At 39.0% G+C, this 26,876-nt stretch overlaps 1 protein-coding gene across 23 annotated transcripts in view; it reads left to right on the forward strand.

Moving 5' to 3' along the window:
- COL25A1 (collagen type XXV alpha 1 chain) overlaps positions 1-26,876 on the forward strand; it is a 501,341-nt gene that overhangs the window by 272,354 nt on the left and 202,111 nt on the right. For all 23 annotated transcript variants that reach the window (XM_043871317.1, XM_043871320.1, XM_043871305.1 and 20 more), the window contains exon 5: positions 20,298-20,315. In XM_043871317.1, the coding sequence (XP_043727252.1) occupies positions 20,298-20,315 (18 nt within the window). The remainder of the gene's footprint in view (positions 1-20,297; positions 20,316-26,876) is intronic.

A 26,876-nucleotide genomic window follows, 5' to 3' on the forward strand; every position in this document is an offset into this window, starting at 1 on the left:
GTTGTAATGGCTGGATGGATATATCTTTCACCATATGTAGCCTTTCATTTAGACTTCTAATCAATGGTAAAGAATAAGAACTGGTTTTTAAAAACCATCCCTTGGAGTGGAACTAATCAGCTTGTGGTTTCCCTTCAGGTAGTCTGACCATTATCCAGTATGCCCTCTATGTCCTCACATAGGAAATGACCTAAATTCCCACTTCCAGTTGTGCAGGATTATTTATCCAGATGCCCCCCCCCCATCTCCATCCAACCCTCCACTTTGCATATTAAAGTTAAGCCTCTAATCATTGAATCTTCATGTCTGGAAAGTTGATATGGCATCACCATTTCATACAAACTTACTTTGTACCTTATATGGTGTGACCTGAAAAGAAACTATTTTTGAATTCTTGTATTGTTTACCAGTTTGAAAGTTGTGTGAAAGATGAGGATTTATTCCTCCGCCTGACTGGATCCCCTGGGCTTTATTTGTTAAGAATGCTATTTTCCCATAGGCATTAGCTCCCATGTTTAGAGGAGAAAAAAATTCCTTATTTTAGCTTTAGTTTGGTAATGTTCATAGAGTTTAGGAGGAGAGACTTTGAAGGGCATAAACAAATGGATGGTGATTTCAGATCGTTGGAACATTTTGAACAAAATGAAAAATTGCTTGACCTTGTACCAAATATCATAATTCATAAGAAACTCACTACAGAAATTATATATTTCCTATAATATGAAATTTCCTATATGCATATATTTAATCAAAACCACAAGGCAAATGAATTTAGATTGGGAAACTCCTCCCATTTATCATAGTGAGAAGTTTTTATTTTATCATTAAAAAGTAGCATTAAAGACAAGGCAATTTCTTTCATTCCTATTCATTTCTGTAACTTCTGACACTTTCTAAAAGCTATAATATAGAGCACCTGGATCGTTTTCTAAGTTTGTGTTCTGTTTAAAGTAAATTAAATAGAAAGTTTTCATTAATGTAAATTATTTCTGGAAATTGACCTGAATCTTCTCTCTGTAGTAGTAGGAACTCAATCTATTGCCATAAAGTACAATGATTACAAAAATGGGACCTACTTTAGTATTTTCAGCGATTTATAATATCCTTATTATATTGTCAGTAGATTACACTCCACAGACAATATAAAAATTTCTTTGGGAAAGAGTTCTGGTAGCAGTCAAAGGGCATGGTTTATATTAGAATGTTTCTTGTTTGGGGTGAGAAGTCAGCATCATTTCAGGTGTGAAATGTTTCCTGCTTTGCTTGTTGATGGTAGCTGCCGCAGGTGGCTTACCATTAAAATAATTATTGTAAGTCTCTTAGGAAATGACATCTCTTTTGTAGTGTATTTGTTCCCACTTTGCCTCACTTTGTGCTGGCTAGCCTTTTATTGAATAAATACCTTAGCATATCAAGAATGGTTTCTAACTAGCATCCTAAATTGCAGATCTTCAAACTTCTTACTTTTAAACTATAACCAAAGCTAGTTAAATGTTTGGCTTTATTTTACAAGGGCATCATATAAAGCCGGGTAAATGAATGTGTGTGCTTATGTAAAACTAGCTCCTCATCTAACATCCAAATGTATACATAATGGGATACTAAAACCTCCATAATGAAATATTAAAGTTCCAATATTTGGCATTTATTGGCTTTTAATTTCTAACAAATTTAGAAATAGTTCATCTGTAGCAATTGACCATAATATTGACTCTTAACTTTTCTGTTAAGTAGAAAAAATTTTTTAGAAAAGGGATCTTCTCCTGAGATTTTTATCTTCAAATTTAAGAAAAGTTTCAGAGTGCATAAAATACTATATTTAGAATTTGAGTTGATGAGAACCTCAGAGATAGAGTTCAAGTTTTCCCTTTTTAAATTAATTAACTAAAAGTGGATCCCAAACACAAAGAAAGACATTGTCACACTGACATAGAACTATTCTGCAGTGACGAAAATGGGCTTATGAATAATGGCATACAGTATTTTCTATCTAGAATAATTTATTTCTAAGAGGATGTCTTTTAAAATCTCCTTATTTTGAGAAGTGCAGTTCATCAAAGTCCTTATGTCACATCTGTTACAAAGATCCATCTCTTGTTGATCTACAGTTAACTAATTATCCAGAAATGACCCTTCTCAAGTTCATTGTGTTCTTATCAAAATGACACAAACCAACATCAAATGTGTTTCTTGAGTGCTGTTCAAGATGAAGTAGCCATGTGCATTCTATTTCTCCACATGGAGGTTTTGGTTTCTTAAAAGAAGCAAGAACTTTTAGGTAAAAATGCCAGTTTCAATCAGCCATAAGTTTTTTTTACATGGACATTTTTAAAATATTTGTGTGGTTAAGATAGAATAGCACCATGAAGGAAATATTTCCTACTTTTAAATAATATTGGTTTCTAATGACTTGAATTAAACCTCAAAATTTTGTTGATCTCTAATTGCTTGTTTTTATCTTAACTTAAGTGAAAATAGGGTTAAGAGAAAGCTTGAGAATCTACTTGCTATCGAAGAATTTGAATTATTGGCGTTATTTATAAACTTTATTTTTTTTGGTTTTTGGATTCAAATCTTATTTAGACAAAGTTAGTTATTATGCAAATGAAAGGATAAACATTTATTACAGAATGACATAAGACTGAATGAGATGTATATCTGTTGCAAAGGATATTGCTGCAAAAACAACTTATTTTCTTTTCCTACAAGGGTTAGAAGAAAATATGATTCTACCACGTTGTTAGGTTTGATATCCTTAACTATTATGGGCTCTTCATGAAAGGGTGATGCTGAAAAGAATTTAGAAACCTGGGAGATGTCTATACAGAAAACAGGTGAAAATTCTATTATCTAGGATCATAAAGGAAAGTGGTTTCAAACATACTGTTTCCTTCATAAACTTGAAAATCAATCAAGGTTTGGTTGAAATACTTGAGCTCTCTCTTCTGATGGGGGACTGCCCTTCACTGTGCCTGCCGGCAGTCACAACATGACTGTACAAATAAGGAGGCCAGATTCCACTGTAGCACCGATGGTGCCTGTGGGAATAGATGCAGGAGCTCAAGGAACCCGGAACTGCACCACACCTGGCCTCTGACATCGCTGAAAAATCCTACCTCGACTTAATGGCAGAACCAGGTCCCTCGACTTCCTTTGTGAATAAGGACAGTGCTGCATAACTCTCATGTCCTAGTTCATGCTTCATACACCTCTACGGTGTGTGTGCATGTGGGTGTGCGTGAACTAAAACTTCTCCCCGAACTCCCCTTGCGTGGGAAAAAGAAATAAATGGCTAAGGTTTGCAGTTTGTCAAAAGCTTTGAAGAGATGGCTTTAGCAGACTTTATTTCTGGAGGCTTGTACCGCCCCTCCACCCCTTTCGGAAGGACCTGGTGGGTTAGCCTAATTTGCTTCATGCACACCAATTATTAATACAAGCCTCTACCTGCGCCTACTTCCTTTCATTTATACAATTTCAAGGCTGGCCAGTCAGCATGCTCCAGGCAGGACATAGAACCATTCATGCATGGGAACTCGAGCTTTATTCTCGCCCCAGGAGGCTCCTGGCATGCTGTGGCCACAGCCCAGGGAAGACTATCTTTTAGCCCTCAGCGCCTATTTAGAATCATTCAGAAGGAACCTGCTAAGCCTCATCAATAGAGGTAATTTAGCCAGTGGCTCTAAAAATGCTAAGTTACAGTCCCAGTCTCAACTGAGAACATTTATGTTATAGGAGAACTGAAATGTATTCAGTGTACTCTTGATGATGTTACAATCTCTAATTTAGTCCCAATATCATTAACTTCATAATGGTATCTATTAAAATAAATTAAGATAGCTTATTTTTCAATCATTTTTGTCACAGCAAGAAGAGAGGATTAACTAGTTTCCACAATTTAAACCTATGTCAAAAGGTCTTCCAGTTGCTTGGGAAGAAAAAATCCAATAAAACATGGAAATCTGACAATGTACGAATTTCTCTATGTCACTTGTAACTGCAAATTCCCCCACTGAAGGGTCTGTGCCTTATTTTCCCTTGTTCCTCTAACACTACCATAGTGCTTGGCATTTAGTGGATTGACTGACTGAATAAAAATTCACATTTAAAATCAAATATTATATGCCTTCTATTGTCCAGGATGGAGTTTAGAATAATAGCTAAAAAGTTTAGGTTCTGAAATCAGAAAGACCTGAATTTATATTTCAGTACTCCCACTTTCTAGCTGTGTGGTCTTGGGCAAGTCACTCACTCTGTCTGTCTCAGTTTCCACAACTGTATGACGGGGCCAACAATGGTACCTATTAATGCTCACAAAATAAAAGGCACAGTGCTGTCTAACTGTAGCAGCACCGTAAGTGTTCGATGTTCAAAGAGCATGCCATTTAATAGGAGAAGTAAGATACCAAGAGCCATGGTTTAAGGCAGAATATAATGTCATAAAATAATTGAGGAAATGATCTGTGGCTCTTCAGAAGAAATAAAGTTCCTGTCTGCTGTGAGAGAAGAGTCATATCTTTGAAAGAAACGAAAGCTCTAAAAGCCTGGATGGGATTTCAGCAAATGCAGTGGGTAGGAGGGCAGCCAGACTGGGTGGATAGCAGGAACAAGAGTCTCTGAGGAGGCCAGGATCCTGGAGCAGGAGGAGGGAGGTCACAAGGACCATGGCGTCCCAGGTCGTTCAGTCGGTAAAGAATCTGCCTGCAATGCAGGAGACGCAGAAGACGCAGGTTCATTACCTGGGTCAGGAAGATTCTCCTGGAGGAGGAAATGGCACCCACTCCAATATTCTTGCCTGAAAAATTCCATGGACGGAGGATCCTGGAGGGCCACAATCCATGGACATACAAAGAGTCGGACATGACTGAGCCCACACACATGCACACAAGGGCCGTGGATCCCTCCAGTGGCTGGGCCAAGGGCTTGGACTCCCACGTCTGACTGAGCCTTGATTTGGTCAAGATGAGATGTCATTACCTTTGGTGGAGCAAAATTGAGGTTTTGAAGCTGGGTCAGATCCTGCTGGGACTGCCTGAGTCCTCCAAGTGCCATATTTCTTCCTTTGGCATTTCAGCAGCACTTTGTTTACATAGCCACTGTAATCCTTAGAGTTTTGTGACTTGATTGGTAAAGTTTCTTTGGCCTTGTTACAGAAAATGTAGGAAATGGTGATTCACGGAATTCTGTGGTAGCTTATCACAAACAACGTCTGGAAAGGCGAATTATAGGCAATCCATAGCCTTTTAGGCAACATACGGTCTTCCCCGATGGTTCAAGTGGTAAAGAATCTGCCTGCAGTGTAGGAGACACAGGAAATGCAGTTCGATCCCTGGATCAGGAGGATCCCCTGGAGGAGGAAATGGCAACTCACTTCACTATTCTTGCCTGGGAAATCCTATGGGCAGAGGGGCCTGGCGGGTTACAGTCCATGGGGCCTGAAAGAGTCAGATACGACTGAGTGTCCACTCACTAGGCAACATACTTTGCATAATTGCTCTATACTCCTAATAATTTTTGAGTCTCTATTAAATACAGATAATATTATTTTTATTATTGTTATAGTACATGTTATTGAAACTGTATTCCTGCAATTAAGCCTAAGGAGATAAAATGAAGTTAGAAGTATGGTTTTAAAAGCTGTTAAAACATCACTGGTTAAAAACTATAATGATAGATTAAGATCACAGCAGACATTCTACTAATTGAGCTTATTAAAGATAGTCTGCTGGGTATATCACAAATGTAATGTGGAAAGAATAAAAAATTCATCTGACAAAGAAATGGAAAACACTGTTCTATGGCCCTCTTGTATCCTCACTTTCCTCCTGAACAGATTAGATGTCTTGTTCGATCATTATACTCCTGCTCTTGTATGTATACACCTCTGACTCCCTCTTTCCCTCTGTCTTGCCCTGGGGAGACCACAAACCTACTTAAATTTAAGTCACCCTCCACTCTGCGCCTGCACCTGCCCAGCTGAAGGTAGATGGAGGAAAACCACCCTGCTAACTGGTCTCATTTTAAACTCATAGCCACTAATCCTGAGGATGCACAGTGCTGTCCACGTCTGCAATCCATGTCTAACTTTCTTAGCTGTTTCAGATTTTTTTCCTTGCTCAGTTCTCTAGCATCTGCTTCACACTTAATGTTGTTAAAAATATTGTTTGTTGTTTCTCTGAGAAAATAGAAACCATCAGAAGAATTCTATGCACTCCCACCACCAAATATGATAGTTGACTCAGATCTGTACCCTCCTTTCCTCCTGCTACAAGAAATGAACTGTTCCTTCCTTGTGCAGTTGAACCAATCCCCTCTGCCTTGCTCAAGGTCATTGCTCTTCAATTGTTGTTTCTCTTCTATATCATCAATTTTTCCTCTCTATTAAATAATTCTGTTAACACAAATGAAGCCATAATATCATCCATCTTAGGGGAAAAAAATTTCCTTGACCCCATGTCTTTCTCTAGACACTGTTGCATTTTGCTTCCACTGTCCTTCACAGCAAAACTCCTAGGAAGAGTTGTCCATGATAACTATCTCTTGATGCTAACAAGATATTAATATCTACCGCTCTGCTGAATCCTTCTTGTTAGGGTCACTGATTACCTTCACTGTGACAAATTCAAGGATCAGGATTATGTTCAAATGTTACTAGACCATATTTAACAGAGCCTGTTGCTCTCTTCTTGTTGAAACACTTTTATTGCTTATCTCTATGGTGGGTATCTCTCTTTCAGGGTGCTCTTCCAATCTCACTGGCCACTCCTCAGCCTAGCTAGTTCTTTGGCTTCTTCTTGGTCTCTAAATGTTGCGCTTGAAGGCTCAGTCCTTGGACCTTTATTCGTCCTTATTTACACTCACTTGCTAGGAGATTGCATGTAATCTCATGGTCTTAATATGATCTATATGTCAAAAGGTCCCAGATTCATATCTGCAGCCTAGACTTCTCCTTTAAACTCTGGACTTGTATGTCTAACTATCTACTCAAGATCCCTACATGGCTGTTTCACAGATATCCCAAACCACACGGCCAAAACCAAATTCTCCAACCCTGCTCCTCTTTAGTCTTCTCCACAACAGTAAATGACACCACCATTCCTTTAGTTGCTCCAGGCAAATATTGGAGTCACTCCTGATGCCTCTTTTTTTCACACCTTGCATTCAATGTATCTACAAATCTTATATCACTTTCTTTACAATATTCAGTTCAGTTCAGTCACTCATTCACGTCCGACTCTTGGCGACCCCATGGACTATAGCACACCAGGCGTCCTGGTCCATTGCCAACTCCCGGAGTTTACTCAAACTCATGTCCATTGAGTCAGTGACGCCATCCAGCCATCTCATCCTCTGTCATCCCCTTCTCCTCCTGCCTTCAATCTGTCCCAGCATCAGGGTCTTTTCCAATGAGTCAACTCTTTGCATGAGGTGGCCAAAGTATTGGAGTTTCAGCTTCAGCATCAGTCCTTCCAATGAATATTCAGGACTGATTTCCTTTAGGATGGACTGGTTGGATCTCCTTGCTGTCCAAGGGACTCTCAAGAGTCTTCTCCAACACCGCTGTTCAAAACTGTCAATTCATTGCTGCTCAACTTTCTTTGTAGTCCAACTCACATTCACATGTGACTACTGGAAAAACCATACCTTTGACTAGACGGACTTTTGTTGGCAAAGTAATGTCTCTGCTTTTCAACATGCTATTTAGGTTGGTCATAACTTTCCTTCCAAGGAGTAAGCATCTTTTAATTTCATGGCTGCAATCACCATCTGCAGTGATTTTGGAGCCCAAAAAAATAAAGTGTGACACTGTTCCCACTGTCTCCCCACCTATTTCCCATGAAGTGATGGGACCAGATGCCATGATCTTAGTTTTCTGAATGTTAAGCTTTAAGCCAACTTTTTCACTCTCCTCTTTCATTTTCATCAAGAGGCTTTTTGGTTCATCTTCACTTTCTGCCATAAGGGTGGTATCATCTGCATATCTGAGGTTATTGATATTTCTCCCGGCAATCTTGATTCCAGCTTGTGCTTCTTCCAGCCCAGCGTTTCTCATGATGTACTCTGCATATAAGTTAAATAAGCAGGGTGACAATATACAACCTTGACGTACTCCTTTTCTTATTTGGAACCAGTCTGTTGTTCCATGTTCAGTTCTAACTGTTGCTTCCTGACCTGCATACAGGATTCTCAAGAGGCAGGTCAGGTGGTCTGGTATTCCCATGTCTTTCAGAATTTTCCACAGTTTGTTGTGATCCACATAATCAAAGGCTTTGGCATAGTCAATAAAGCAGAAATAGATGTTTCTCTGGAACTCTCTTGCTTTTTCGATGATCCAGCGGATATTGGCAATTTGATCTCTGGTTCCTCTGCCTTTTCTAAAACTAGCTTGAACATCTGAAAGTTCATGGTTCACGTATTGCTGAAGCCTGGCTTGGAGAATTTTGAGCATTACTTTACTAGCATGTGAGATGAGTGCAACTGTGCAGTAGTTTGAGCATTCTTTGGCATTGCCTTTCTTTGGGATTGGAATGAAAACTGACCTTTTCCAGTCCTGTGGCCACTGCTGAGTTTTCCAAATTTGCTGGCATATTGAGTGCAGCACTTTCACAGCATCATCTTTCAGGATTTGAAATAGCTCAACTGGAATTCCATCACCTCCACTAGTTTTGTTCGTAGTGATGCTTTCTAAGGCCCACTTGACTTCACATTCTAGGATGTCTAGCTCTAGGTGAGTGATCACACCATTGTGATTATCTGGGTTGTGAAGATATTTTTTGTACAGTTCTTCTGTGTATTCTTGCCACCTCTTCTTAATATCTTCTGCTTCTGCCAGGTCCATACCATTTCTGTCCTTTATCGAACCCACCTTTGCATGAAATGTTCCCTTGGTATCTCTAATTTTCTTGAAGAGATCTCTAGTCTTTCACATTCTGTTGTTTTCCTCTATTTCTTTGCATTGATCACTGAGGAAGACTTGCTTATCTCTCCTGGCTATTCTTTGGAACTTTGCATTCAGATGGGAATATCTTTCCCTTTCTCCTTTGCCTTTTGCTTCTCTTCTTTTCACAGCTATTTGTAAGGCCTCCTCAGACAACCATTTTGCCTTTTTGCATTTCTTTTCCAGGGGTTGGTCTTGATCCCTGTCTCCTGTACAATGTCACGAACTTCTGTCCATAGTTCATCAGGCTCTCTGTCTATCAGATCCCTTAAATCTATTTCTCACTTCCACTGTATAGTCATAAGGGATTTAATTTAGGTCATACCTGAACAGTCTAGTGGTTTTCCCTACTTTCTTCCCTACTTTAAGTCTGAATTTGGCAATAAGGAGTTCATGATCTGAGCCACGGTCAACTCCCGGTCTTATTTTTGCTGACTGTATAGAGCTTCTCCATCTTTGTCTGCAAAGCTTATAAGCAATCTGATTTCAGTATTGACTATCTGGTAATGTCCATGTGTAGAGTCCTCTCTTGTGTTGTTGGGAGAGGGTGTTTGCTATGAGCAGTGTGTTCTTTTGGCAAAACTCTATTAATCTTTGCCCTGCTTCGTTCTGTACTCCAAAGTCAAATTTGCATGTTACTCCAGGTATTTCTTGACTTCCTATTTTTGCATTCTAGTCCCCTATAATGAAAAGGACATCTTTTTTGGTTTTTAGTTCTAGAAGGTCTTGTAGTTCTTCGTAGAGCCATTCAGCTTCAGTTTCTTCAGCATTACTGGTCGGGGCCTAGACTTGGATTACTGTGATATTGAATTGTTTGCTTTGGAAACTAACAGAAATGGGTTCTGTCATTTTTGAGATTGCATCCAAGTACTGCATTTCGGACTCTCTTGTTGCCTATGATGGCTACTTCACAGTATATGCAGCAGCTAATCATTTTGTCTCCTCCACTGCTCTCCTGGCCCGTCCCATCACTTACCTTTTACTTGGATTGTAACTTCCCTCTGTGCTTACGCTCTTGCCTTCTTACACTCTTTTCCCCACAGTAAATGCGATCCCTTTCAAATATAATTCAGGTTATGTCACTTCTCTGTACAAAACCTGCTCTCAATGGCTTTCTATCTCACCCCAGTTGAAAGCCAAGTTCTTATCGTAACATACAAAGTTCTACATGACTGGGCTCTTCCACCTCTGTAACTGCATCCCTGCTGTTTCCTATTGCTCCCTTGCATCCAGACCCTGGACTGGAAGATCCTGTCTCCTTGGGCACTCCTCTTGCTCATTTCCCTCTTCCTCTGTTCCTTCCATGATGACCCCGTACAACGGGGCCCTCCTACTCTGTCCTCCCTATTCTCATATATTTTTCTTCTCAACCATTATCACTACTGGGTGGATTATTTATAAACATTCTTCTACAGTCTGTCTCCCCTTGCAAGCAGCTGAGTCTTCGTTGGCATGGACTTTGTTTTATTTCTCATATTTACTATATTCGTAGTACTTGAAAAATGCCTAACACACAGGAGTGGCTTAACAAATATTGATTGATTGAATAAATGAGCTATCAACCACAGTTTCCCCACCTTTTATCCCACACCCAGAAGACTTCTACCTCAGAGTGCTTTGAGATTTAGGGCTTAGCACACCTCCTTTTTCTGCCCCTGTACACCCAAATGTATTATTTGCGTCTAGCCTCACTTCCTTTCTCCTCTTTTCAGACAGAGTGATGACTCTTCTTGCCCTGATTCTCTGACACCACCTCTTTTTGTGTTCTCTTATATTGATATATTGATTGTGCTCTAAAAAGTCTTTTCTTTCCTCTCAGCTAAGAGTTTTCTGTCAGTTTGCAAACATTGTCAGATCCTTCCCTTTTACTGCAAAAACAAAAAATTTCTAATCTACAGCCCTTTTAGCTTCCATCCTGTTTCTTTTCTTCCCTTTATAGACAACCACTCAAAAGAATTGTCGACTGAGGTTGGTGAAGAGTTGGTACACATGCTTTCCACTTTTTGCCTTTTATAAACATTGCTGATTAATTCCAGGGCCATTTTCAAAGCCAGCCTCAAAGTCTTCTCTTAACACATTATTCCAGGTGCCCATTCACAACCAGAGTTGCTACTTGGGATGACACGTTTGCCACCTCTGGAGCTTATCCTTGTCTTAACTTTCTCACCTCGCTGCTCAAACAATTACATTTCATATTCTTACTTCCTGTGGGTTAAATGCAATGGACTGTTTACAGTCTCCACTTAATTCTCTTTTTGAAATTCTCTCCAACATTGGCTTTATCAAACTCATGTTTGTTGGTATTGTTTTTCATTCTCTTCCTCCTCAGTTACCTTCTGGGGACACTATTCTTCTCTTCCCCATAAGATGTTTATTTTTGTCTACCTAAGGATTCTTAACCTGGGATGAAAGATTTGCTAGAGAATCCATGGATGGACTTAAGGTGTGTGTTTCGTGGTGTGCAGAATATTAAGTGTTTGGTGTATGGATATGTCTAGCTAGAGCAGCTATATCTTTTATCCAGTTCAAAGGAGAGTTAAGAATGACTGCTACTTGCTTCCTCTGGATTGTTGTTCAGTCGCTCAGTTGTGTCTGACATTTTTGCAATCCTGTGGCCACACCAGGCTTTCCTGTCCTTCGCTGTCTTCTAAAGTTTGCTAAACTCCTATCTATTGAGTCAGTGATGCCATCCAACCATCTTATCCTCTGTTGCCCTCTTCTCCTCTTGCCCTCAATCATTTCCAGTATCAGGGTTTTTCCAGTGAGTCAGCTGTTCACATCAGGTGGCCGAAGTATTGGAACTCAGCTTCACCACCAGTCCTTCCAGTGAAAATTCAGGCCTGATTTTCTTTAGGATTGACTGGTTTGATCTCCTTGCAGTCCTAGGGACTCTCAAGAGTCTTCTCTAGCACCACAGTTCAAAAGCATCAATTCTTCGGTGCTCAGCCTTCTGCATAGTCCAACTCTCACATTCATATATGACTACTGGAAAAACCATAGTTTTGACTGGATGGACCTTTGTCAGTAAAGTAGTGTCTCTGCTTTTGAATACGCTCTAGGTTTGTCATAGCTTTTTTGAAGTTGTGTGACTGGGAATGTTACCCAGCCTCTCTGAAACTTGGTTTGTTCAACTACAAATGATGGAAATGACCCCTAATTTGTAGACTTATTGTAACGGAAATGTCATTCATGGAGCTCTTGGTGTCTTGTGGGAGTCCGTAAGTTGTAGTTGTTATGATACAGCCCCAAACACCTTGGTCCTTAAAGTACACAAGCTTCTGGGCTTGCAGAGCCTCTCTGCCTGAATTTTGAAATAGGTTTTCATTTTTAGGGCTCTGTCTCACTGGAGCAAAAAGCATTATGTGACTCATGTATTATCAATTAGTTGACTCTGCTTTAATTCATTTATTAACGCAAACATGTAAGGCAGCTGCAGGGAGCAGGAAGTCCGTTTTTTGCACAATATTTAGAAAATTGGGCATTTACATAAATTTAATCAGACTGAGAGGTGTTTACAAATTGGCTTCTCATATTATCTGGCACAATCAAAATAGCACACTTTTAAAGATGTAATAAAATTGGAAGAAGCCAAATTATTCATTATATACAATTTAAGAAAAATTTGTTAGGCAGTAAAAATTGCCTTTGTATTCTTTAAAAAGCATGTGTTTTCAAAACAGTGGAAGCTGAGCAGGTGTCTTTACTCACATATATTCTATGTGTTTATTGTATCCTATTAAATGTATGTTTGTAAACTTGTCACTTATTTACACCTTCCAGATTCCATGCCAGTTGGTGAAAAAACTTGGAGCTTGTTTTAGAAGTTTGATGCACATTTACATCCAAAATCATACATCCTTTAAATGGCTTTATAAAATAATACAGCTAAATCCCCAAGCCCAAATATTTTGGTCTGCAAAATTGCAGTTTCCCAACCAACTCAACTGAGCAAGGATCTCCAGTCTACATGAACCATGGCCTTCTCTAGCTGCTTCTTGACTCTAGACTCTCCTGCCCCTGTGTCTGTGACAGCTCCATTCCTAGAAATGAGGTGGGGCTTACATAGAAGGTGAATTAAAAACTCGTGCTTATTGAATTTTAAAGAATAGCTTTAAGAATTTTTCAAATTCTTCCAAGTAATTAAAAACACCCTGAACTGAAAAAGTTGGAAAATGGAATTCAAATCACTGACCTAGATCTTTGAGTGAGTGAATCTACTATGGAAAGAATTTGGTTGTGTTTACAAATTTCTGTAGTGAATTAGGTATCATACTAAATATTTTTATGATCAAGACATGGGGCTTGAAAAATGTTGGGAAGTATAGAAAACTCTCAGGATAGAAATAATTACTCATAATTCCACCACCAAGGAATAACTAGCATTTTCATGTATTTTTTCTCTCTTCCTTCCTCTCTCCCTGCCTGCCTTCTCCTCCCTCCCTTCCTTCCTTGTTTCCTTCATTTTCTTTCTTTATTTCCTTCCCTCTTTCTTCATATAGATATATTTACAAATATATGTCTGAATAAATACATATATGTATATACATGTAGAATTATATCCCAGAAAAAGACATAATCTGCATTTTATATACTGCAATATGAATAAATAAAATATATGAATTGTATAATTGGAATAACACTGCATTATCATTATTGTATCATAAGGAAATAATAGTGTGCATGCTAAGTCGCTTCAGACATGTCCGTCTCTTTGTGGAGCCTATGGACTGTAGCCAACCCAGCTCCTCTATCCATGGGATTCTCCAGGCAAGAATACTGGAGTGGTTTGCCATGCCCTCCTCCAGGGGAACTTCCCCACCCAGAGATGGAACCCTCATCTCTTATGTCTCCTGCACGACAGGCAGGTTCTTTACCATCAGCACCTCCTGGAAAGTCCTAAGAAATAATCATATATAGTCAAATATTTGTATAGAAATAAGTAGACACTGTTTATAGTAGCAGAAATCTGAATCAACCTCAGTGGAATATTAAGCATTCAATACATTTAAATATTGTAAATTAATGTATAAATAGAATCCTTATCTTTCTTATGCTCCGTATGTGAAACTTTTAATGACAAAAAATGCACCTGATAAAATTCTTTACTTGTGTTCCCACTATGACCACTTAATTATAAGATAAACATAGCATGATGTTAGAAAAATAATAATGTTTAAAAATTATTGTGGGAAGGACTTAATCTGCCTAAGTATGAGTAAATCTTTAAATAAATCTTGTTATTTATTTATAAAAGGGAAACATCATGGAAGAAATCTTCCAAGTTGTGAGTGAATTTTTGTTCCTTTACATTGAACCCAAATAAACCATCTCCATGTTCACGCTCACTTTCTCTTTTTTCTCTTTCAAATGAACAAGAAAGACATATCCACCAGGCTTGAGAATACAGCCATTTATTTTCCTCTTGCATAGAATATGACTTTTCCTTCCCGGAATTAAAACCATGGAGGATTAAGTATTTTTCAAAAGAAAAGCTTAAATTGAAATACTCTTATCTAAGTAATACTATGTGACTGTGACTAAGGTAAGAATTATTAATATCTATCCTGCAGGGTAACACAACAGGCAGTATAAATTATGAATAATGTTTGTTTCAGCCAAGCATGTAAGAGTCCTTGGAAGCATGAGTAGCTTACAGACACTGAGAGATTAGGCAGTCTTTGCAAAGCCATTTCTTAATGCACATAATCTGTATTGCTTTATTTCTTCAATTGTTTTTCTCTGTAGTTCATCATTCCCATGTTAATTTGTTTTTAAAGTTAATAGACACTTTTTATCTAAATTTGAATTAGTCCAATAAATTGTTGGTGCTGGTTTTATAGCCTACTTTGAATTGCCATGCTACAATGGTATAGCATTTTATAATTTGCAAGTAATTTCATATAATATTCTCACATTAATTAGATGCAGAGGCTTAATCAAACTAGGGAGTGATTTTTCTTCAAGATATCAGTATCATGCTTTTTGTCCTAAGGCACATAGGTAGATGTCTAAACTTCCCTTGACAGCCTTGCAGGCTTCTGCCTTAGCTCCATCTCTGGCATCTGAAGAAGATTCCAGTGAGGGAGGAGACTTCCTCTTCAACATAGATATGTTTATTTGCATGAGCAGAAGCCAAAAGATTAAGAAGTTATATTTTGAAAATACAACTCTGAAATGTAAGGATAGCCGACTTCCTAATGGTTCTCTAAAAATACTGTAACCGGTTTGAGAACCAGTCAAAATATTCTTACCTTTCAGCAATTCAGTGATTGTTTCCAAAGCACCTTGTAACTTGGGCACTGGGGTGTCAGGGATTAAATGTGAAGAAACTCACAGGATGAGCAAGATTCCTGCTTCCTGGTGCTGCAGATGTAGAGTACACATGTTCTGCTTACTGGCACAGACTTTAGGTCAAACTGCGACTCAGGAAAGGTTAAGGGATCCCACTGAGATGGTCCTACATGAGTGCACACGTGTGCGTGCAGTCACTCAGTCGTGTCCAACTCTATGCGACCCTGTGGACTGCAGCCTGCCAGGCTCCTCTGTCCATGGTATACTCCAGGCAAGAATACAGGTGTGGGTTGCCGTGCCCAGCTCCAGGGGATCTTCCCGACCCAGATATTGAATTTGCATCTCTTAGGTCTGCCTGCATTGGCAGGCAGGTTCTTAACCACTAGGGCCACCTGGGAAGCCTGATGGTTCCTCTGATAGGATTCCAATTGGTCCTCAGAACGGCTGCCACCAGAATAATCCTGTTGCCAACTGAAACAATCTGAAGCTTCACCTGCATCCTTGCTTCCTGTGTTCTTTTCTCCTGAAAAGAAAAATAAACTTGACTTCTGAATATGTGGATTTGAAAGAGGTAATGAAGTTATGATAATCATCTTCAAATGATCTTTTTAGACTGTAAAGGTTTGAAAGTGCAAAAGCCTAGAAATGATTAAAGTTTTTTTTTTTTTCAATTCAAGACAGTGAAATAAACTGAATCTGAGTACACTAACAGTGATAGTCAAGCTTAGGTTTCTTAATGCTGAGATTCTAAGTTAAGTGTTTTTTAATTACCTTGAAGCAGAGGGAACACCTTTTAGAGGCTCAAGAACAATCATCCTCAAGTTTTTGTAACTGAAAGTAATTTTATTTAAAACTTATCACTGATTTCCTTTAGGATGGACTGAGTAAACCCTATATATGCTATATATTGCAAATATTATTATATGTATTGTTTTTCTTTTGAAAAAAATCCTTACTCTTCTGTATTAGAGTTGTGATGAGGCAATAAATGGTCAAAAGCAAAAAAAAAAAAAAACAACTTATCACTGTAAAAATGTATGTGGGTATCCTAATCAGTATTTCAAAATAAGATGGTATATGAAAGTACAAATTTTGTGTACCTTTTTGTGCCCGTGCTAATGGAAAGGAGAAGGAAATGGCAACCTACTCCAATATTCTTGCCTGGAAAATCCTGTGGACAGTGGAGCCTGGAGGGCTGCTGTCCATGGGGTCGCACAGACTTAGACATGACTGAAGCAACTCAGCATGCATGAATGCATTGGAGAAGGAAATGGCGACCCACTCCAGTATTCTTGCCAGGGGCGGGGGAGCCTGGTGGGCTGCCGTCTTTGTGCGCCGTCTTTGGGGTCGCACAGAGTCGGACACGACTGAAGTGACTTAGCAGCAGCAGCAGCAGCTAATGGAAAAATGGCATTTGTCCCAGCTGAAAAAGAATGACACAGAATTGCCAGCCGTAAAAAAAGTATCATGTGGTGAAACTAATTGCCTCAGTCAAAAATCTAAATGACTTGGTTGATTTAGAAAAGAGTGTTAGTACTTTCTGGCAACCATAGTTGTGATAACAGCCTGGCAAACACTGGTTAATACTGCTCTTTAATTTGCCTGAAGTAACAATACATGACTCCAGTGATACGTCTTCTCATTTATCATGTTCCATCTTGGTTTACTTGCCTCACGAAACTTTTAACTTGCTTTGAACACTTCTCTGTCAAGCATCAGCTACTGGCTGATTGTTTTCCACCATGCTGTTCTGATTACCATGTTTTCAAGTCAGCTTTTCCTGCTGTTTCTTTTTCTTCACGCTGGTGCCTTAGCTGCCTTGAGGGCATTGTACTGAGCTGTTGACGTACAGTAAATCAGCAACTCCATTCTCCATCATTACTTGTCTGGCCTAAACTTAAGTATTTCTGTGACTTAACTACTTCTCTTGGCATGGCTCTTGATTATGCTAGATTGTCCTCTTTGGGTTTTTATTTATAGAAACATGTTGATGATTCGCTTGGGGGAGGAAAAGGTCTTTTCAGCCATTTTTAAAGATTCAACTTAAAAGTTTTATTTGCTAGCCTTCATCATAATTTTTACCTCCTCAGAGTGCATTTTAGAAAACCAAAAGAAATTCCCTTTCACTTTTGATTGCTAATAATATCCACTACCTGTAAGTTAGAATAGACAAAATGATGCGCTAGTATATGAAAACACTTGTCTTACTCAGTGAATTACTCAGGGGCAACAAGGAAATTCTGAGATACGTCCTTGGATGATTTGTCTGTGAAGGAGTCTTCGTCACATGGTGTCTTGGGTTCCCAAGGCATTTCTGAGATGCTCTTCTTGGGCTCTTGTCTATTCTCTATGCTCTGCTCTCCATGGGGTGAGAGCCTCTCCTCCATCACTTCGCTCACTTAGCCAGATGGCTTTACTACCCTGACTGCCAGATACCAGCTGCTAGACTGCTTTCTTACAGGTGTTCCCTAGGAGACGCCTGGCGTTCTAGGTGTCTCCAAGTGGATAGCTTGTGACATCACATTGAGTTAAGGAGACTTGGTGTAGGCAGTCCTGGAATCTTGTGTATGATTTGTAAGACGTACATTGTGTAAGCCATGATTTAAGGAGGTTGCCAAATTTGCCGTTTAGTTTGCATTGTTTTTCTGGGAATCCTCTCTGTCAGCGCACTTCCATCTCTCTTTTTCACATTCCCCACCCTACACATACACATATACATGTACACACACCTCACATTCATATCTGACGTTAGGGTAATCTGAGTTCCCTGGTGCTGTATATGTTCCAGCGCCTATATAAAAGTCCACTTCTTATCTTTACCATCATTTACTATTTGTTCTCATTATCACTGATAAAAAATTCATAATGCAATGTATATTTGTGCAGTTTCTACAAACGTGCTAAAAGTCATTTGTTAAATGTAATGGCAGAAATGCTAGTTTTTAAAGATAGACTAGAAAAGCCTGTAATTTGTAAAACAACCATAGGAATAAAAAAATCTCAGCAATGATGCTAAAATATATTCCTTTGAAGAAATTCTTTCTGATTTTAGTGATGTCTACATTTTAGTCTTTACAAAAAAAAAAAACACATAAGAGAGGTAATTTATTCTGGGGTTCTATAAAAGGTTCATGGTCACATTTCAGAGTGTGCATTAGCTTAAAAGTTCGGGAAGGTTGAAAGCGTAAAGCATCCAGAGAAGGAGTGGTAATGTAAGAGCCAGTGAGCATGCACTGTAATTTCATCCATTATGCGGATCTGGAAGATCCACATTTACATGCAGATGAACAGCCCTGTACTTATAGGTTCTCCATGTTTAGAGCTGATGTTAGAGCTGTTTGCTACCCTCAAGAACCTTTGTTGACCTGGTTTCTGTACAGGTATCAGTTCAGAGGGCACCTGGGTGCCCTGTGGCCCTAGGTCTTCATCTGGAAGCAGAGATTCGAGCTGTTGCAGCCTGGGAGTACCTGGGAGGTTTAGTGTCCACTCAAGTTAAGAGTGCTCTGGGACCATGCTGATCTCAGTTAAGTCTGCATACAGCTTAGAGTTTAAACTTCCAGAGTGAAAGGCAAAATGTTGGAGCTTTGGAATCAGTTTGGATTTAAAGTTTGCCCTTTTTGCCTATAGGCTGTGTGATTTTTGGTTTATTTCTATGAGTCTCAGTGATCTCCTGGTGGCTCAGACGGTAAAGCATCTGCCCGCAATGTGGGAGACTCAGGTTCAATCCCTGGGTTGGGAAGATCCCCTGGAGAAGGGAATGGCAACCCACTCCAGTACTCTTGCCTAGAAAATTCCATGGATGGAGGAGCCTGGTGGGCTACAGTTCATAGGGTCACAAAGAGTCGGACGCGACTGAGCGACTTCACTTTTCTGTGAGTCTGTTCTTTTATTTATAAAATTCAGGACAGTTATAATAAATGGAATAACACATCCAAATTGGCCTGGGACTATAAGGAATGAGTGAATGGTATTCTGTTATCTGTCTGCATCACTGAAGAGTCAGGGGTGGGGTGAGTTACATCCACAGTAGCTGGTATAACTGCCCTCCCTGGTTTGATTAGATAAAATCTAGACAAAGCTCTTGGATCTGTTTTATCACCAGTCAGTTAGAGAACATGTACCTAGAGAAATTCCAAGTCTGAAGAGAAGCTGAAAGAGAAAGAAAGAGTCTTCTCTGGGAGTTGTATTAGCTTCTTGCTTTTTTGTGTAATACTCAGTGGCATACAGGTGATATAATGAGATTATACATTATTTACTTGTTAAGATTCCCTAATTCAGTGTGAACTTTTTCTTTCATCTCATCTATGCAAAATCCAATTGGAGAGTTGAAGAAGGTGATGTGTAATCAATACTTTGATTCACAGGTGATTATTCCTTAGTAAGAAGCACTTGCAGTTATGCTGTTTTGAAATTTTTATTAGTTTAAACAACAAGAAAACGACATTAAAAATAAATCTGATTGACCAAAGGTTACATAATCTTATTTGTATGAGAAGTTATGATGCACTTTAATTGAGCCAAAGACCTCTCATATTCTTTTAAAATGCCCTTAGGTTGGATTTTCCAGAGTAAAAGATAGATGTTTATTTTTTAACAGACTTAAAATATTATTGAAACAATGAGAAATGTAAAGAGTTGGTGAATTCTAAAATTAAACAACTGCCTCTTTTTTCTTTTCTCTGTGCCATCTCTGAATATGTAGCTCATAATAATAATGTGCTCAAAGATCCTCCCTTTATGTAACCCATTCATTATTATCATGTGAGATCTATTTCACCCTTTGCCTTTTCTTTCTCCATTTTAATTCCAGAGCATAGTAAAACTCTTGAGTCATTTTGGAGTTACATATAATAGACCATAACATCAAGATTTGAGATAAATAGCATAGAGTAAAAATATTAAGAAATAACTTTATTAAAACACAAAGTGAAATTGTCTGTAGTTAGGTATTATTATTTTCAGAAATATTTTGAAAACATGTTCAGAACTAGTTTAAGTTTTGATACTGAAAATACTCACTTAGGAAGCAATTTTGTAACTGTTTTCCTTTCTTTCTCCTTTTCAATTTCAGGGTCAGCCGGGTCCTCAGGTAAGTGAACACTTTTTCTTCTCACAAACTAATCTCAATTTAGGATTTTTCCAGCCTAGAGGATTTACAGTTCTTTTCAAAGCATATAAAAAAGCTATGAGCCAGTAATCATGACACCACACAGTAGACCAGATATTTCCCAGGAGTAAATCTTTGGGGCCTCTTCAGGATCGTGTGAGTCATATCAGCTGTTGGGCCAGATGGCAAGTTTAACAATGTACTGTCATACAAAGCAAGACTCTTTAACAGATCTGAGACAGTGCCACAGGGCCTTAATGTAAGATAAAATGACTTAGTAGTAGATGTTCAGTAGGAGCTCATTGGCATTAGGTACTGACTCATCATTACTAATACGTTGTCGTCAATCCCCACAGACTGATTATTTAGATTGCCGTCCTATCAACTAATTTTGATTTATTATAGATAGATATTTAATTTGTTCTACATTTCCTTTTTTCAGTCTTTTCTAAAAACTTTTTTTTAATTGGGGGAAAATTACTTTAATGTTGTATTGGTTTCTGCCATACAGCTGTGCAAATCAGCCATAATTAAATATATATTAACTCCCTCCCCTCCCTATATTTTCAATATAAACTAACTGCTGAAGACATGACTTATCATCGTGAAAGCAGTCAACAGACAATCTTTTGAGCCCTAAATCATAGTGAAGAAAATGAGGAAATATTAGGAAGGAGAGGAATGTGTATAAAGATGAAACGCACAGAAGAGAGTTGTCAGAAATGAACAGTCAATAAAAAACCCTCAATATTAGCAATTATTATAGTCAGGAGGAAATCAGAGAGAAGGAAATGCCATTATTAATGTTTTACCTCTAACACCATAATACCTGTAAATAAAATAGTTATTTATTGAGTCCCCTTTTTGTCTCTTTCCCCTCGATATGCTGAATACTATTTCTGTCCTAGATTGTTTCCTAAATAAGTGTAGCCGATGCCACAAACTGTCTATTATGTGCTGATCCTCCTACTAGACCACGATAATATATTTATATTTTATGAGCTCTGAATATAAGGATATCTAACAAAGCAAACAAAACCTCCCCAGTAGAATATTCCTTTTCACACTACTCATGAGAAATAGCTTGAGAAGTAATTAATTTATATTCATTCATTATTCATAATAATGAATACTCTCATTGTTTATAATTTTCGCTTAAAAAACATTTATTGGAGTATAGTTGATTTACAATATTGTGTTAGTTTCAGGTGTACAACAAAGTGAATCAGTTGTCCATATACACATATCCACTCTTTTTTAGATTATTTTCCCACATATACCATTACAGGATACTGAGCAGAGTTCCCAGTGCTATATGATAGATCCTTATTAGTTATATATTTTATAGATAATAGTATGTAGTACAGTAGTATGCCATTGATCTAAGATCAAACCAGTCAATCCTAAAGGAAATCAACTCTGAATATTCATTGAAAGGACTGATGCTGAAGCTCCAATACTTTGGCCACTTGATGCAAGGAGCTGACTCATTGGAAAAGACCGTGATGTTGGGAAAGATTGACGGCAGGAGAAGGGGGCAACAGAGGATGAGATGGTTGAATGGTATCATCGACTCAATGGACATGGGTTTGAGCAAACTCTGGGAGATGGTGAAGGACAGGGAAGCCTGGCAGACTGCAGTCCTGGGGTTGCAGAGTTGGACATGACTGAGTGACTGAACAACATAATGTATATGTCAGTTCCAGCCTCCCAGTTTATCCCTCCTTCCTTTACCCCTTGGTAAACATAAGTTTGTTTTCTATGCCTGTGACTCCTGTTTTGTAAATAAGTTCATTTTTACCCTTCTTTTTTAGATCCCACATATAAGTGACATTATATGACGTTTGTCTTTCTATGTCTGTCTTACTTCACTCAGTATTACAACCACTGGGTCCATCTGTATTGCTGCAAATGGCATTATTTTGTTCTTAATTTTCACTCTTATGTTCTAAATCTCAAGCTAATTACTGGAGGGAAAAAATCCATGAAAGAAAGTCATAGTTTCTTCCCTAAATTTGAAACTGCTACATTATAATGAGATGAGAACAAAGTAAAAGTTGCTTTGCATGCTTTATTTTATGTAATGCTTACAACAGCCCTGAAAGTAATATTATCCTATATCTAGATCTAAGAGATATATATTTTTGATCTTCTTCTTATTCTGTATATAAACTGGGCTTCCCAGGTGGTACAGTGGTAAAGAATTTGCCTGCCAATGCAGGAGATGCTAGAGATGCAGGTTTAATCCCTGAGTCGGGAAGATCCCCCTGGAGTAGAAACTGGCAACTCACCCCAGTAATCGTGCCTGAAAAATTCCATGGACAGAAGAGCCTAGTGGGCTACAGTCCTTGGGATCGCAGAGAGTCGGACGTGACTGAGCACATACACACATTCTGTATATATCCTTTTCTATATATGTATCTGTGTCTGTGAACCGGTGAGAACTTATACACACAGAACCTATGAGAGCCTATGAGAAGCAGTGCAGAGCTTGCCTTAGAGTTGCCCTACTGCAGGGCAGGAAAACTGATGCATTTAATCACTAATTTCCCATTCTTCATTGGTGAGAGTTGTACCTGGGTGTTAACTCCCTGGCACTTCTGGCCTACCCTAGAAGGTATAATACACTCCAGCTGTTCAAGGAATGCGGGAAGCCGTAAGAACATATGGGACCTGCATTCTAGCACAGTCTTGGAGAGAGGCAGCTACATCTGCTACAACTTTCAAGTGCGAGTGTCCTATAGACGAAACAGAGTGGAAAACTCAGATAGGGCTATAAGGACTTAGAAAACTGGACAGAAAGACAGCATGAAAAGCATAATGAGACATTAAAGAGGAGAACTCTAAAAGGAGAACATGGGGAAAAAAGAACATGGTCGTAACAAATTTTGAATGCACAGCCATAGTGAATGAGCAGATGAAGGATGATAAACCAGCACAGGAAGCCAAGAATAGTCAGAGCCAGGAACATCTATGGATGGATCATGGTAGCTGAAAGTTGAAAGTGTATCATGGCACTTTAAGAAGCCAAGAGATACCCCCACATTGTCTTTCTACACCATAGGCAAAGAATTTTGTTGCTATGTCCCCAAGGAAAGGTCTGACCTACTTTTTATTCCTACATCATTATAGTATTTTTCAAAAGAAACTTACAATTTCAGATTTTAAATTAGAGAATTATTAATGAAGTGTTCACTTAGTACTAGATGATTATTAACTGCTTGTTACTCATATGCAAATGTTTATGTCAATTAGTGTTTTCTTGCAGAGATTGAACACTGCCACATCATCTTATTCACATTGCTGTATGATGTAAAACTCTTAGAAAAGCTCAGTACTCTTTCTTTGATATCACACTTATTGAGTAAGGATTTCCAGATTAATAGAGTTTTATTTTGCAGACCAGTGGTAAAAAGGGAAAATAGCTTATCGTCAAGGAGTTCTGATCATCTTCCTAAAATTGAAAACGGCTCGGATGGACTTAGATTGTTAAAAGATTGAAAAGACTAGAAAGCTAAATAGCCATGAACTCTGTTACAGTGACAGTATGAAATTGAATATGAAAATAGGCCTGAGGGAAGAGAGGTGAATCTATGCATTTACCTAAATGGGTGAGAAAATGGTTCTTGACAAGGGAAATGAGATGGTGAAAGGATATTAGAAAGAAAAAAAAAAGGGCAGTTCTAGCAGCTGTGGTTACAATGGGAAAAGAGGAATGGATGGAGAGGATATTGCTGTGAATCCACTGAATCAGAGGAAATCAAATTCTTGGAGAGGAAAAGGGATGAGTTAGCGTAAATAATCACAGAGACTTGAAAAAAACAATTGGGTAGAAAAAGAAAAAAAGTGTGACAACAGAAAGTGAAGGAAGAAAGAAGGGGAAGAAATGAGAAAACAGACAGATGAACATTTGTATTTCAAACTAGACATGATGGGAGTTACTCAGGGGTGGCGCAAAGTTAATCTGTTGAAATGAAAGTCACCTGATGTTTTTTATTAATCCATATTAACATAATTCAGTTCAATAACTCATGTCTATTTTGCCTCTTATTAGGTACAAGGATGTGAAGTTGTAGTGAACAAGACAGACTCAGTCTCTGTTCTTTTGATAGTTCTTTTAATAATAGTAGTCAAGTAGAGTGTCAAACGGAGAAGGCAATGGCACCCCACTCCAGTACTCTTGCCTGGAAAATCCCATGGATGGAGGAGCCTGGTGGGCTGCAGTCCATGGGGTCGCTAAGAGTCGGACATGACTGAACGACTTAGCAGCAGCAGCAGAGTGTCGAAGTGCTGTCAGTTCTGCAGACCCACCACCCTACTCTGTGCTTACACATCTGGTTAATCCCCAGGTTCTGTTGGGACTTGGACATGAGGCATTTAAGAAAGTCTTTTTCCTACACACACAGGTGAACCAACATCAATGCCATTGCTCTAAGTGTGGTCTTCGTGCCATGCCTTAGTCCTAATAATGGAATTCTGCGCAGATCCAGGCACCCCATTCTGATGACTTGAGTCCTTTCCCAGTTCCACGTGTCTACACTGCTTTTCCATTACCATCTTCATCCAAGGTCCTCCTTTCCCTTTCCTTTCCACTGCTGGGTTGCCCTGGTGGCTCAGTGGTCAAGAATCCACCTGCAGTGCAGAAGAGGAAGGAGATATGGGTTTGAACCCTGGGTTGGAAATGGCAACCCACTCTAATATTCTTGCCTGGAGAATCCCATGGACAGGGAGCCTGGTGGGCTACAGTCCATAGAGTTACAAAGAGTCAGACATGATGGAAGCGACTTAGCCCCCACATACCCTGGGTGTTAAGAGTCATGGTGTGTATCCTCTCTGCAGCCTTGCTAATGGCTGACTGAACAGGTCGATGCCTCTAGCTCACTGCCTGCTTGACAGGACTCTCCATTTCTATTTCTCTTGACCCTGAATCCCTCTTGCCATTCTACACACTGTGCAGACATGCCTGTTGCCTGGCCTGTCACTGCTGCAAACGAGCTGAGTCCAAAAAGTGGACATTTAGGTTTTCCTATCCCTGTAGTGGAGTCATCAAGTGGGAATTAAGTGTAGCATCAACCAGTATCAACTTATATATGTTTTCCAGACAAAGTTTTTCTATCATGGTTCTTATTATGTCATTCTTCTGACTCACAAACTTTGAATCTCAATATGATTACCATTTAGACGGTGGTAAAATCTAGTTCCTTGCCTGACATTCCATTTCTTTGACTTGACCTGTTTTTCCAGCACTATATCCTACTGATTTTTTTTTTTAAATAATAATTTTATTTATTTATTTATGTTGGCTGTGCTGGGTCTTCGTTGCTCTTCTCGAGTTGCGCTGAGCGGGGACTCCTCTCTAGCTGCGGTGCACGGGCTTTCCACTGCAGCGGCCCTTCTTGTTGTGGAGAATGGGCTCTGGCATGCATGGGCTCGGTAGTTGTGACGCCTGGGCTCTAGAACACAGGCTCAGCAGTTGTGCAGAGGCTTAGTTGCTCCATAGCATGTGGGATCTTCCCGGATCAGGGATTAAACCTATGTCTCCTGCGTTGGCAGGTGAATTCTTTACCACTGAGGCACCAGGGAAGCCCCTATCCCACTGATTTTTAAGTAATTTTCTTCCTGGGCACGATGCTTCATCCAAACTGAATCAAACCATTCATTCTTTTCTCTTCAAGTCTTTTCTTGTCTTTTCTTAACCAGGATTTTCTCCAGAAGTGCTTCCCTCTCAGTGCCTAGATACACTGTTTCTGCACATCCAAATAGGATAACCCTTCATACTTACATGTTCCTTCTTCCATCAAGATGTTGTTACTTCCCCTAGCTGATTATAATTTCTCCCTTTTGCTGATTCCACACAGCATTTTATCCTGTACAGCTTTTTATATGACTTTACGTTTAAAACAGAGAGACTATAGACAGTGAATCCAGACAGATCGTAAGTCAAATCCTAGCTCTACCACTTACAAGCTCTGTGATCTTGGGAGAGAGTCTCATTTCCCCCATCTGTAAAGCAGAGATGATGAAATCTTATCTCAATGGAGGGTGTGAGAGTTAAAATAAGATAACGTGTATATAACTTCTTGCTTTTTTTAATGTGTTTATTTTTTAATTGAAGGATAACTGCTTTACAGAATTTTGTTGGTTTCTGCCAAACATCAACTTTTAACACAGTGTCTACTACATGCCAGGCACTCAGTATACGTTAATTCCCTCCCTCCCTTTTCCTCTTTCTATTTTATCATAGTCATTTATAAACATCTTTTCTTTCTTTATTGCTAGCTTTTATGATTCTCAAGAGTGGAATCTATGCTTTCTTCAGTCTTTAGTGTCCTCTATAACATCTAACTCAGTTCCTTGTATGTAGTAGAAGTTCAACAAATCTTATTGAGTCACAAATGGTATATACAAGATCTTAAGGAAAAGGAAGCTGAAAAGGAGAGAAAACTATTGCTTTTCATAATTCTAAATGCACCAGGCAGTAATACCATCTGTTATCAATTGTACCATGTAAACCTGGTCTGAGGTTTCTAAGCTCTGAGATCT

The sequence above is a fragment of the Cervus elaphus genome, chromosome 17, assembly GCF_910594005.1.
Source record: "Cervus elaphus chromosome 17, mCerEla1.1, whole genome shotgun sequence".
Classification (NCBI taxonomy): Eukaryota; Metazoa; Chordata; class Mammalia; order Artiodactyla; family Cervidae; genus Cervus; species Cervus elaphus.